At 45.5% G+C, this 13961-nt stretch overlaps 1 protein-coding gene across 2 annotated transcripts in view; it reads left to right on the forward strand.

The window, feature by feature from the left end:
• PRDM6 (PR/SET domain 6) overlaps nt 1-13961 on the forward strand; it is a 108137-nt gene that overhangs the window by 6575 nt on the left and 87601 nt on the right. For both annotated transcript variants that reach the window (XM_045486975.1, XM_045486980.1), the window contains one exon: nt 4468-4775. In XM_045486975.1, the coding sequence (XP_045342931.1) occupies nt 4468-4775 (308 nt within the window). The remainder of the gene's footprint in view (nt 1-4467; nt 4776-13961) is intronic.

Here is a 13961-nt window from a genome sequence, read left to right on the forward strand (position 1 = left end):
GCCTTCTGGGTGTGCCTCTAGAGCCCCTCGGGGGAGCCTAAAAGACCCCTGCAGGGTGGAGGCACCGATCCGTGGGAGGGGCGGCAGTGGCGGCGGCCCCTTCTGGTTTTCTAGGAAAGGCCTTGGCCGGCCGGAAGGGGCAGGGGCCTGGGCCTGGGCGTTCAAGGTTCAGACTTCGGTGCGGGGAGTCCCCCGGCGGGCCTGGCCGTGCCTCCCCTCCAGGCACGGGGCTGGCGTGGGAGGACGCGCGGAGAGCGCGGGTTGGAGTCCCGGGGGCGTGCGCCCCGGCGTGGGAGGTTCCGGCCTGCAGGGCTCAGCCCGCCCCCCGCCCCGTCGCCGCACCCCGGCGACCCCGCGCCCGCACCCCGAGCTCTCGCGGAGCTGCCAGCAGGCGGCACTCCCGGGGCGCCTCCCCGGGCGGGATCGATGGGCGCCCGCCCCGCCGCGCTCGGCCTGCGGGACCGGGGGCCGCGACCTCGGCGGCGGTCGCGGAGGATTTATAGCTTAGCTGTTACCGCCGCCCAGGCGGAGAGGCCGGCTTCTCGGCGGTTCCTCCGTTTCTTTTCCAGAGGATGAGTGAGGGCGCAGGCGAAGGCGGCGGCCGAGAGGCGTCGGGGAGCCAGGGCCTAGTGTGGCGGGGGCTTCCCGCGGGTCCGCCGGCCTCTCCAGACAGCAACACAGTCCCGAAACGTGTTAAATTTCACCTTTCCTAGAACCAGAAATGAAACACCAGAGAAGAAAACCATGGCCTGCTCGGCCCCCTTTACTTACTCCATTTTCATTTGCACAAGTAGTGCACGCACTCGGAAAAAGATTCAAACAGCGTGCTAGGGTGTGAGATGAAGAGTCAGATTCTGCTCTTCATTACACTGGGCCTGGCCTTCACAAGTCAGTAGGGAGGTCTGGAACCTGGTGACACATCCTTCCCTTATTCAGGGACCCATCAACAGGAGCACTAACAGATCTATTCAAAGTAGAGGAGGGACCCTGGTCTCTTCTGTTGCCTAGTGCTAAAATGGCATTTCAGCCTATCTTGCTTGGAGAATCTGATAGTCGTTCTCACAGATGGAGAAAACACTTTGCAAATAATAATTATGAACTGTACAAAAAATTACCCTAATTCTAGGAGAAACGAGGAACATGCATTTGCTTGCTCTTTATGAATACCAATGGACTTGCATTTTATGTATTGCTTGGTAGGGAATGCTGCGTGTAATGTATATATTAAATGTATATACAGCATATAAAAAATTCATCTTGGGGGGTGCAGTTTGGGCGTCTAGCTAGCTTCTCCCTCAAACCTTTTCTAGGTGTTTATGGCTTGTCTCTAGAAAATACTCTCTGAGTACTACGTCACATGTTTTAAGCTTCTTCAGACTCTTTTGGAACTCAGAGACCTAAGCCAGGGGCCAATTATTTTCAATGGCAGAGGTTTTGTAGAGTAAAAAACAACAGCATCAGGATAGAACTGTGTTTAGATGTAATTGGTCAACTTCTCTAGCAGAATATTTTGATGCAACCTGAAGTGGTTTCTAAATTAAGACTCATGTAATTAGAGTGGATTGGCCTCCCTAGCTCTGCTGTGGACTTCACACACAGGTAGTTTTCTCAATACTGGCAGACACTCAGCTTTTGATTCAGCAAAATGCCACTACTGGGTTTTTCAACACCTGCTGGAGGCCAAGGAAACATAGCAAGTGGAGGAGAAGTAAAGCTATCTAAAGAGGACTTCTTAAAGAAAGGATTAGCCAGAGTTTTTCCATGCATCACAAATAGTGGGAGTGTGTTTGCTGTCTGTGGGGGTGGTGGCTGGAGTTGGTACTTTTCCTCCTTATTTTATTACTGATGTAGTTGGTGTGATATTGAACGTGGTGGAGACGTTGGAAGTTGACAGAATCTCTGGGGTTGGACTGATAGGGAGTGAATACCAAGAGCTCTTGCTTCTTACCCTGGTTCACTGAGCCAACCAGAAAGGAAAGTGGGTTAAGCAACTCCCTGGGGTGATTGTATTTTTATTTTTATGGGCCTGTTGCCTTTGCTCATTGTCATTGGTTTTAAGTTCTTTTTTGCTCAGGTGCTGACCGGTCATCTCTGAGGTCCGACACTAAAATTCAAAATTGTAGACATCACCTCTTCACTTTTCCGTGCTTCTCACAGCCCCAAGCCCAAGAGTGTGGGAGAGAGATCTAGAAATCTTTGTAATTGACCGGTGCTAGAGCAAATTTTGCATCTCCCAAAGAGTGCTGTCAGCGAAATAATGCTATCGATTGTGAGTTTGGGTAGACAGTTCTCCCAGCTTTTGTTGGTCTCCCTAGATGTTTAGGTCTGGAGGCTTTGGAGTCAGGCAAACCTGACTGAATCTTCCTCTACCACTTTCTAGTTTCTGAGCCTTGGTCTCATGACATTGCTCATGAAGCCTCAAACTGCATCATCTGCAAAACAGGCATCATGATAGGGTGATTGCTCGGCTCAAGATAGGTGTCTGGAACACTATGCGGCGGGTGACTTTGAGTTTTTATTGTCTTTCTTTCCATTCCGCCTTTGTCTTGAAGTTTCTGTTTTCACAATCAGAAGCTTAAGAGGATGTGTGAAGTGTATCTGGAAGGGCTGACGTATGGTAAGTGTAGGACTACCTTCCATCTAGGCCCTGAAGTCAAAAGCAGAGCCTGACGGTATTTACATTAGTGTCTGTTACTGGAAGAGGGAGCTTTTGTGCGATGGAGGTCCAGAGGCATGGACGCTTCCTGCCTGCAGGACCAGGTTGTTGCTTTTCACTTGAGAGGCCTGGGGATGCCTCCAGGGCGCTGCAGTCAGAGGGTCCTGTCATTTCCTGGGCTCTCTTGGAAGGAGTGAGGGAATAGCTGACTGAGGGGAAGGCGCAGCCAGCTGGAGCCCTTCTCCACGGAGATAGGATGCCCACATGATGGTCACCCCTCAGCTTGCTGTGAAACAAGGGGGGTTCGCTCACCATGGCTGGTTGCCATTAGGGGTTCCTTCCTTGATGATCCACTTTGTCCAAAGTTACGTGGGTGTTTCCTCTGTTTGAGCACGGAGAGGGCACACTTAGGGTGATCCACCAGGACTGGCAGCGACCAAAGCTAGGCGGAGGTGCTTTGAGACCCCAAGGATGAGCCGTCACCCAGTGCTGGCGTATCCACTGGTGCCCCAGCTCTCGCCTGAGAGCATGCTCTGATGCTCGGTGCCATAGGACTCCGTTGTGCCGGGGCGCCGCGGGTTCCCCGGGGAGGCCGGGTCGCGCAGGCGGGTGCCCAGGCTGCCTCCCTGAGGCAGGTCTGCAGGGCCCTGGGCGCAGACACCGCGGCTCCGCCAGGCCCATTAATAACCCGGAGGGCGCTGCGATCCGACAGCGCGGTCGCCGCAGGCCCTGCTTCCCGCGGCCGCCTGGCCTTTTCCCATCCAGTTTTTAGTCGAGGGACACTGGGTATCCACAGGTCCCCCGCCCAGAAGGAGGGTGAGGGATCCCCTTGGCTGCTGGCCGCCCTGGGGAACGTTGGCGAGAGACCTCTTCACAACAGCTTTCCCTTCGCTTATAACTCAAGATAGTCGCATTTAGCCTGGGGATCGGCCGTCTGGGCGGGAGTTGGGGCCCTCTCCACCGAGCCATTATTCTGATCCTTAACGGCCCATTATCTTGATCCTTAAATTTGCTCTTCGTTTCTTTTTGGCTTCTGGGAGGAGTTTGCACTCCAGGACAGGTACTCCAAACCTGCCAGAACATTCCCCTTTTCCACCCGTGCCCTTCTGGCTGGAGTGGCCAGAGCGAGTGCTGCCGGGGCTCGAGAGGGACCCCAGCGCCAGTGCGCCCTCTTTGGCGGTTGTCTGGGGTTTCGGCGCCACGGGAGCCAAGACCGGCTCCGACCTCTGGTGTGGGGGTCCCTAGGAGTAGGAAGGACGCTCTGTGCTAGGTGGGTTGCCCACCTGCCCTGGTGATTCTAGAAGTATTTTCTTTAATTGTAGAAGGTGGAAAACCAGATACGCCCGGGTGATCAAAGTGCAATCTGTTGAGACAGAAGACAGAGCAAGAGACACGCTCTTTTCGCGTATTAAACACACCTGGAAATCCGGTAGAGCGAGAACACCTGGGAACCGAGAAAGGGAAGTGGGAACTAGAGACCGACGGGAAGAGGGGGAGAGGGACAGACCTAGAGGACAAGACGCGAGCCCTGGGCTCCGCAGAGACGGCAACGCCATCCTCACCTACCTCGCAGGGCTTTGGGGGCGCCCCGGGTCTCGACTCCTACCAGGCCGATGTGGGTGCTGCGATTTCCAGGGGAGAGGTGCATATTTACTTCTCCCCCTGTTCGCAGTGGCCTCACCTCCCTCGCAGGTGGCTTACCTGGGAGGGGGATGTTGTTGTCCCCGGGGGTTTACCCGAGGCTGGGCCGCCTGGAGCGGCAGGTTAACCTTCTTCCTTCCCTCCCTCCCCTCCCGCCTGTCTCCCGGCAGGTTGCGACATGTGCGCGGACAACCGCAACGGCGAGTGTCCCATGCACGGGCCGCTGCACTCGCTGCGCCGGCTCGTGGGCACCAGCAGCGCCGCGGCCGCCGCGCCCCCGCCGGAGCTGCCCGAGTGGCTCCGGGACCTGCCGCGGGAGGTGTGCCTGTGCACCAGCACTGTGCCGGGCCTGGCCTACGGCATCTGCGCGGCGCAGAGGATCCAGCAGGGCACCTGGATCGGGCCCTTCCAGGGCGTCCTCCTGCCCCCGGAGAAGGTGCAGGCCGGCGCTGTGAGGAACACGCAGCATCTCTGGGAGGTAAGTCACTCGCCGCCCAGCACCTTGCCAACCAGCCGGAGCTCTGGCCGGCAAAGAGCCTGGCCCTTGGTGGGGGCAGGGGCGGAGGAAGGCATTTTTGGGGAGAGCCTCCCTTTTTCTCCAGAAGGTAGTGGAGAATAGATTTCTCTGGTCACCCAAATGCCCAATATCGGCAGCACCTGCAGTAAAGAGGTGCGCGCAGCCAGGAAGACAGGGGCTCCAGGTTTCTGAAGTTGGAACCCCCTTAACAGGCCTCTACTCCAGCTAGTCTCCCTGGATCTTGAGAAAACGAAAACGCAGGTGAGGTGATAGAGCAGAGGAGGGTGGACATTGGGGGTGTAAGCTAGAAGAATCTGGTGCCCCATTCTGAGCTCTTCCAGGATGTTTTTTGGGCACTGGGCAAGAAGGAACATAAGCCTGACCAGGAGGAAGAGAGCCAGGCTCCTTTTCCCAGATAAAAACAGTTTTGTAAACCCTGAATTAGACTGCAACATGTTTCGTAACTTCCCAAGTATCCGAAGGAAGCAATTCCTGTCGTGAATGAGAAATCACAAGTTCTGCTTCTTCTCTGACAAAGTACAGTTCCACAGTCTTCAACAAGACAGGAAATCAAAACATAGGAAAACTCGGAGCACTTTGATATCACCCAATTAATGGTAATACTTCAGTGGCACAATCTTATCTCACGCTATTATTTAAAAATACACAGTGTACTTGAAAAATGTTAATCTGAGATTCCTCCCCAAGCTTTATGGTTGATTATCGAGATCCAGTTCTGAAGAGGCAGATTCTTGGCCATAGGTAATCCCCCCCCCCCCCAACCAGTTGTAGCCATCTCTCACCCATGGAGTGATTTATGAAATACAAGATGCTAGAAGTTTTACTCTTAGGGCAATATGTAGATCTTACTGAGGCCAGGCAGTGCAATGGAGTGGGAACAGCCAGAAAACAAAGTCTCTCAAGTGCCAGCGGCCAAGTTGGTGTGGACTTTAAGTCCCCGTTCACGGTCATTTCTACAGCAACGTGTCTCACACGCTTGGTTCGCTGGCCTGTCAAGATGGGCATGCTCATTGTGAGAAGCCCCATGGTCAGTCACCAAAACTCGGGAGACTGAGTAATCCACTCGGATTTTTGCTGAGCACTCTGGCCAGCAGTACCTTAGGGCCTGGAGACACAGCATTGTGAAAAACAAACCCGGCCTCCAAAACTGTTACAGGGCTGTTGGCGATGGGCTGCTGGGGCCTGTGTTTGTAAAACCTCCTTGGAAGGGGGAGGAGCTAAGTGTATGAGCTCCCAGCGCACTGGCCCAGGATGACCACGTGGCAGCCATGGGTGGCCTAGACCTTAGAGTTATCTGCTAGGGCTGTGGGCCCAGGTTGCAGGTTCCATTTCACTCCTAAACTGGAAAACAGTTACACGTTTTTCATCTTTCAGACCAGGATTCTTGAACAAGGGGCAGATTTATGTTACCAAATAGTGTTTTCTTTTGTTTTGTTTTTTTTGTTTTTTAATAGAAATTTTCACAGGAAAACATGGTGGGAGAAAAATGGCTTGGTACATGGAGCCAGGTTAGGAGTTAGAGCTCTGGGGATTGGAAAAACTGACAAGTGGGAAATAATCAAAGCATCTGGTTTGGAAATATTTCCCAGTTGGTTTTTGTTTCTGACTAATTAGTTGTAACCTCCAGTGTGGTTTAAAGTTTATAAAACACTTCCAGGCACTTTTCGTGTTCCAGTAGTGTTATTAGGAGTGCTAATATCATAGAGTTAAAGGCCTGCCAGTACTTTTCTGAGATCTTAAAGCAGTTGTTCAATGGTACGGATTTGCTCTATGTGCACATGTTAAGACTGAACACTGTTATATTGCCCTCGGTTGCCTCACGTTTTGAGCTCATCTATTTTTAGAGTGCCAGGGGACAAAGCCATAAACATGAAAAAAATCCCATCGTTCATTGTTGTTTTTTTTCTCTTTTTGGTTTTTTTCTTAAAGGATTTGGATTCTTGGTATATTGGCTGGAGATCACTTCACATATAGAGTAAAATGATAAATCTTAATACTGAAAACTGTAGAGTCTTTCTCTTGTACCTTTCCTTGTACGTGAAGTTGAAATTGTTCAAATAAGGAGTGGGACTTGAGGGTTGTTGTTGTTGATCCCTCAGTCGATAGGAAGTGCGTCTTACCTGTAGCTTCAGGTATGTGAGTTGGTTCTGTGTTATAAAAAAGACTTGCTGGGAGTATGCACGCATAAATGATTTACGGGCCCCTCTTCCTAATTTCAGGACATGATCTGTTTATTTTTATCATCTGTAAGAACAGTTAGAATAAGCAAACATTGAGGGGATCGAAGGGATATTAAAACTGCAGCCGTGCAAAATATATCTGTCTCCTGGGAGATCCTATAAAATGTGACAGACTGGGGCCAGGTAACTTAGTGCCGATGTCCATTTGTAAGATACAACACTTACTTTAATGGGTTTCAGGTTTTTATTAGTATAATTTTTTTTAAGCTATAGAGTCTGAGTTTGTTAATTTTAAGCATTATGATTTATTTTTCTGAAATGTGCCGATTTGAATTTAGTGAAATTTATAACAGGAGATTCCAAATGGTGTTCCTTACATGTCAGCCTTTGCTTTCAAACCTAAATTCTACTGTGAAAAAATTTTAATCACTGTATGATTCGTATTAGGAAAGAATCAGTAATCGGGATATACGGTAGATCGATAGGAAACTTTTGGCAATAATTGTTTCATGACTCATGTAATAATTATCCATTGAAAAAAACACATTCTTTCAGATATCTTCCAGAATCTCAGGTTGACATAAAACAGATCTTTAAAAACTTAAAAGCAGTTGAAGCATTACCATTTCATTTTAAAAGTCAACTGAAATCATTTCTCTTCTCACATTTTTTCCAAGTCACTGGCTGATGAAGAAATGTCTTTATATTTAGAGTTCAATACTCAGGTCCTGATGGATCTTCCCAGGGTTACTTATCTTTATTTCAGTACAATAAATGGATTGCTAATCTTTTCCCGTCACTGTTTCCAAGTAGATGATGGATTTTTGTTTCAGTTTACAGTTCATTGTTTTTAGTATGGCTGTACTTTATTATACACATGAAGGCTTATTACAGAAACAATCAGATTCACCTTAGTTACTCCTTTTGTTTAATCATTAAAGCCTCCATTTTCTTTGTAGAAAATGGCTCTTTAATATTTAACATACATCAGCCATGGAGAGCTTGTCTGATTGTTTTGTCAGTGTGCTATCATCTTTTAGTTAATATTTGCTTTGTGTGTAACCCTGGTTCTTAAAAATAGAGCAATTTAAAGAAAGTTAAATATCATTCCGTTACCTTCTATATATTTTGACTCTTTGGGGTACTTACGGAAAATTCTAAGAGTTTTTCTTTTCTCTCTGTCTCTCTCTTTTTTAAGGAAGAAGTCCAAGTGATTTTTTTTTTTTTTTTTTTTTTTTTTTGGTGTGTGTGACTTAAGGAGATTAACAAACTGAAAGCCAAGTTGCTAGTCTTTTTCCTGGGGAGGGGCTGGGTACAGTTTCTTTTAGAATCAGATTTTAATGTGTTTTACCAAAAATAGTAAATTCAGATAGTTTAAAACAAAAACATTACAGGATGGCTTAAACAATCACTCACTTTGCTTATAGACATTTATTCCAGTAAGAGTTGGATACATGGTATATTTCTAGCTACTTGGCCATAATGAGAAAAATCTTTCTCAATATTTTGCAAAGAAAACATAGTCTTTCTCAGCAATTAGGTCTTATTGATGAGAGTGAGATAATTTTGCTCTAATGTGTTTTCTAATAAAGAAGTGAAAAGGCACATTTGATTCTAACATTTATGAAAACATTATCTCAATTATTAATGTGCCCTTTTTCCCTAGAGATAGATTAATCTAATTGCACATGGTTTCCCCTTTCTGCTTAACATCAGAATTTAATATGACTGGACCTGAGGAATGTACATAGTGTAAACTTGAAATTCTATTGGATATAAAATACGGAAGTTTAAAATAAAGTTACCATTTAAGATAGGCCAGAATTGCTCAGGCCTTTCAAATCAAAGTCTGATTTAACAGGAAATTTTCGTGACAATGACAAAATAGATTACACTTATTTTCACCCTGGAAAAATTGTTCTGCTCATTGAAATAAGGTAGTGACTTGTTAGGATTACAGTCAAGGAACTGGAAAGGGCTTTAATTTTATAGAACCTGTCTTTGCCTCAGTAAATTTGAGTGTCTCCTTTTCATTTACACTACGTGAAAACCTTTCATTATTTTTCTTCGGAAAATCAAGGGGGATAACATAATGCGGGTTTTTTTTTTTTTTTTTGTGGTTTGATTTTATGCCATGATATTCTAGATTTAATAAGAGGTTTGCTTTTAAGCAAATGGTCTATTTTTCATCATTACCATTTAGCTTAGGTCAAAAGACGTTGATGAAACCAATATTAAAAATATATTACATGTTGCTAAATGTTTATATTTCACAACCATCATACATAATTGGTACTAGAAGGAAATGAATTGATTTCATATTTTAAATGTATTACTTAGCTTTTTATAAATACCCAATTGCATATATAGTACTGTACTCATTTGTATATATTTAGATGTTGGAAAAAAAATCATTTCAAATGAATCATTTCAAATGAAATTAAAGTCATTTAAAAATGAAATTGAAGTCATTCTAAAGTTGTTCCGGTGATAGTACCATAATTATACGGTCCATATTTTTGCTTTATAGACTTTGACGCATTTGGCCTGATTCACCAAAGCACTAGGGGATAGAATTATGTGGCTGTTCCAGTTATAATGAAGTAGAAATTGTGTTTCTTAGTGATTTATCATTTCATGTGATAGACTGCTTGTCAGCTTGGTTTTGAATATGTCAATTTCATGAAGTCCAAATATGATTTCTCCTTAAAAATAAACTATAGTCATAGTACTGTTAGGTTTTAAATTTGCAGAGTAACAGCTGATGTATCTCTTTGGCTTTGCCTCATTTGATCCGAAGATGTCTTTTATAGTGGTGCCCATTTGATAGAGTGCGAGCATTTTGTAGTTTTACATACACTGTAAAACCATCTGCCGCCTCTTGGAATCGTTTCCAGCATTGTGCTAAAAATCAAAACTTAGGACTTAACGTTGGCTTCGAAAAGGGCCCTTACAGTCCTGGTCCGTTACATTTACATATCGCCCTGCACAGTGCCACTGGTGGTTTTCTGGGTCTGAAAATGATTCTGCTTTAAGAAAAATAAATATGTAGAGCAGCCGTTTGGAAATTCTCACACTAGTGAGGTTTAATCTAAATATGCGTGTGACACGCCAGTGATTTAACTGCAAATATTTTATGAAGAGTGATGTGTTCTGTATCCATGGGACTATATTTCTCATTAGTTCATTTTATCTGTTGTTTACAGATGGCTTTTACTGATGGCATTTTGGCTATGTGAAGAAAATAATTCATAAGTCTCTCGTGTCCACAACTGCATCTTTTCTTACATCCTGTGATTTTTTTTTTTTTTTTCCACACTGACTTAAAAACAGGGTCAAGAAGTTGAAATCCCAAGCTCAGAGGTTACTGGACAGATGAAGTCTGTCCTCCCCAGTGGTAGCAAGTGAGCTGATGAAAATGTGGCTATGGTAACATTGGGCTGAAGGAAGCTTGCTGGGGAGCCTCTGTCTTTTACTGTGTCACTTACGGCACTTTTAATTATTTGAGTAAGTCTGTTTTGCTCCCCAGAAATCACTTAGAGTGGTAGTATAACCTTATGGATTTGTTAGCTGAGGAACCACATCCACAATATCCAAAACCTCTCGTTCTGCCGATCTGAAGAACGCCATGCCTAGATCCACTGCTGGATTGCACCCCCCCCCCCCCCGTCTCCCTCTCTCTCCCTTTCTCCCCCTCCCTTTCTTTTTTAGAATCTCGTAGACTCCAAGATTTCATGGGTCCCGACATTCCTTGTGTATTTACACAAGAAGTACAGACTCCGGTACAACTACTTAGCATAAAAGCCAGAGAAAGCAGAGCAGGGTAGACTTTTCCTTGTAAGCATTAGCCACCTCGCTCAGATAAGTTACAGAATTCCATTATCCAAATTGTTACACATGTGTGACAGAGGTTGACCTTTCGTCATGTCAATCCTTTTTGCGTGGGCCCCAGGCTCCAGCCTAATGGCTCAAACCCTGATTTACTCACTGTAATCAGGGCAGGAGGTCGAGCAGTTGTCAGGCTGCCTGTTCGTACTCTTCTCGGAGCCCGGTTGAAGGCTGTTAACACAAAGCTTTTCAAAGTGAATTTACAACCCGCACCACTGACAGAGGCCAATCAGTGCACCATAAATGTCAGGTTAGTGAGATTGAGCAGTAAGTGAAGTACTGACAGCACACTATTGGCTGGAATCAATTGGCCAAGGTTTGACTGAGGAGCGCGAGCTACGTGCCTTGGCGGGCGCAGGGCAGGGGCTCAAGTGCGGAGCCTGGCTTTCCAGGTGGGAGTCCGTAGAGGTACCTGGGAGCAGGTGCGTGAGGGTTGAGACGCCGCCCCGTTTGTTGGGGGCGTAGGGGTGTAGCCAGCCTCGTCCGTGTTGATGGGCTGCGCGGTGTCTGAGTTCACGGCGGCCCCCGCCTGCTGACTCTGAGGCTTGGAGGAGAAGGGCCCGGCGTTAGACACAAAGGGGCAAGAGGAGAACGATCACGGTGTGGTGCCTTCAGAACCAGGGGACGCGTGCAGTGCGGTCCTGTGCGGCTAAAAGGTAACGTGTTCAGACTCCACAACCCTAACAGGGATTTCCACCAAGGCGCCGACCCACACACGAGCCGCCTCTTCTGCCCTTCTGGAGGCTGAGGGATGTGCAACTTTCACGGAAGTCACTAATGAATGATTATGGGTTGAGGGCCTGAATATCCATGAGGTGTGGTTTCCCCACCACACGGAATGTTTTTATCATTTTGTGTAATGACAGCCTGGACAACAATTCATTTAGCTCTGAAGGCATCAGCATTAAAATGGAGGAATCCATTAAAATGCTGTACGCAAGGATTTATAAATTAGGCAATTTCCTTGATTATTGCAATCATTTACAAAATTGATTGTTGCAGTGTGGTATAGACAGATTTCAGCAACTGTCATTGACAACAAGCACATTCTCTGATATCTATGGTTACTGGTCACTAAACCAGGTCACTGTCCCTCACTACTCCCTCTCTCCCGCTCCCCCCCCCCCCCTTGTTGTGTTTGGTCACAAGGTCAGGCAGACTTGCAGAGAACCTTAAAACTCTAAAGTTTGAGTTGCCTTCAGAAGAGACCCACTTGGGCTGTGAGGGTGGGTGCAGGTTGTTGTGATGGTCGTAGCATTGTTTGCACGTGTGAATTCTAGTTTTGGAGCCGCACCAGGATGATTCTCATGTGCCTCAGGTCAGTAGTGGAGATTTTGAATTGAGGCCAACCCAAAAGGAGATAATTTTTGCAAATTGCAGCTGTAAATATTTGTTTGATTGAAGATCTAAAAGTCAATAATGTGTTTTATTTGTTGGTCCTTAGAGTTCTAATTATCCGATAGATATATCGTAGAGTCACTGGATTTTAGGTCAATTAATTCTGGAAGGCATAATAAAGACATTGTTACAAGCGTGAAACGCTCAAAATGCTGCAGATTTTCCTGTACGAGGACACACACAAAACAAGTCGACTTGGTGCTTAATCACTAACCACAAACCACAGAGTTGCCTTTATTCGTGCAGTCTCAGACACGGGCATGCCCAATGTGTCTGCAGAGCTCCAGCCAATGAAAGCTAGCCGTGCGGTTTATGCTTAGTACCAAATAACTGACTTCGGACATTTGTTTTTCATCATCATTTTGTTTTTAATCATAATTTTTCCCTTTTGGAACTCTAAAAGAAACCGGGGCTTGTAAAATAATAACACTTTGGAAAATTGTTTAACGCTGTTGGGAAGACAAAAACGTTTTGGTTTGTCCTGATTTGAAGACATCAGTATTTGATCTCATGGTGGTCTTTGTTTAAAAGGGAAGATGCTGTGTTTTAGGAAGTCCTATGGCTTGGTGACACCTTGCATCTATTTGGGTATTGTTGGGTCAGAAGTCAGAAGTTCCTTTTCATTTTTAATTAGTTGTACTATCCATGGCTTCAAAATTCAGCAGAGAGGCAGTATTTTCATTTCAGTGCCTCGATATGATTGCCTCGTTTTTATCCAAATGTTCTTTTCCACAGGTATTTCTGGTTTCTGTTAAGACTCAAAAGCCATGTGACTAGATCTGTTTTGGGTGAAGTGTGAACGAGGCACTCACTGTTAAAGCTGTTTCTGCCAGTGCCCTTGTACATGAATTTAATACACCAAAATCTACAGCGTGCAACTGTGAAATGATGATATGGGGCTAAGCCCATTTTATTAAAATGAACAGTGTTTTTCACTCTCTGTGATCATTTTAAATTAAAGCTGCCTCCGGTAATGAAGTGTCTTCTATGTAGAAACATTCAGTGTAATCTAATTCAGCAGAAACTTCTTAAGTGCTTTTTAATTGGAATCAAATTAAATGTAATCAAGTCATGTTTTCAGGGTCTTGTAAAGCACCGAGACCTAAGTGTTGTTAGCAGGCTTGGGAATATTAATGTTGATCACAAATTTAGTACAACACTACTAAATTCTCAGAGGTCCATGCAAACTCCAAAATGGTAGATGACCAGTACATATATGTTTGGTTAGAGTACAATGCTTTCGGAATCTATTTTGTGTGTCCCCAGGCTAATACTGAGGTTCCTCTGTGATACTAAAAAAAATACAGAAATCCTTGCTGGGAGATAAAATCCTGAAAAACTTGGGGCTCATGCAAAATGCACTTAATTTCAGTTTGTTGCAGTTAATTGCAGTTTATAATTTGACCTGCATAATCTACAAAGTGGAAAATCTGAAAATTAAGCTTTAAATGATGGAAATGAGATTTTCTACTGAAAATGTTTAATGTTCATCCTAAGCAATTCAAACTACACAAAAGTATACGCTGGCAGTAACTGTTGTTGATGGTTTTTTTTTTTTTTTTTTTCAAGATTTTATTCTTGTTTTCAAGTAATCCCTACACCCATCCGTGGGGCTTGAACTCGCAGCCTCTGAGATCAAGAGTCACGCGCTCCACTGACT

Source organism: Leopardus geoffroyi, chromosome A1, assembly GCF_018350155.1.
Source record: "Leopardus geoffroyi isolate Oge1 chromosome A1, O.geoffroyi_Oge1_pat1.0, whole genome shotgun sequence".
In the NCBI taxonomy this organism is placed as follows: Eukaryota; Metazoa; Chordata; class Mammalia; order Carnivora; family Felidae; genus Leopardus; species Leopardus geoffroyi.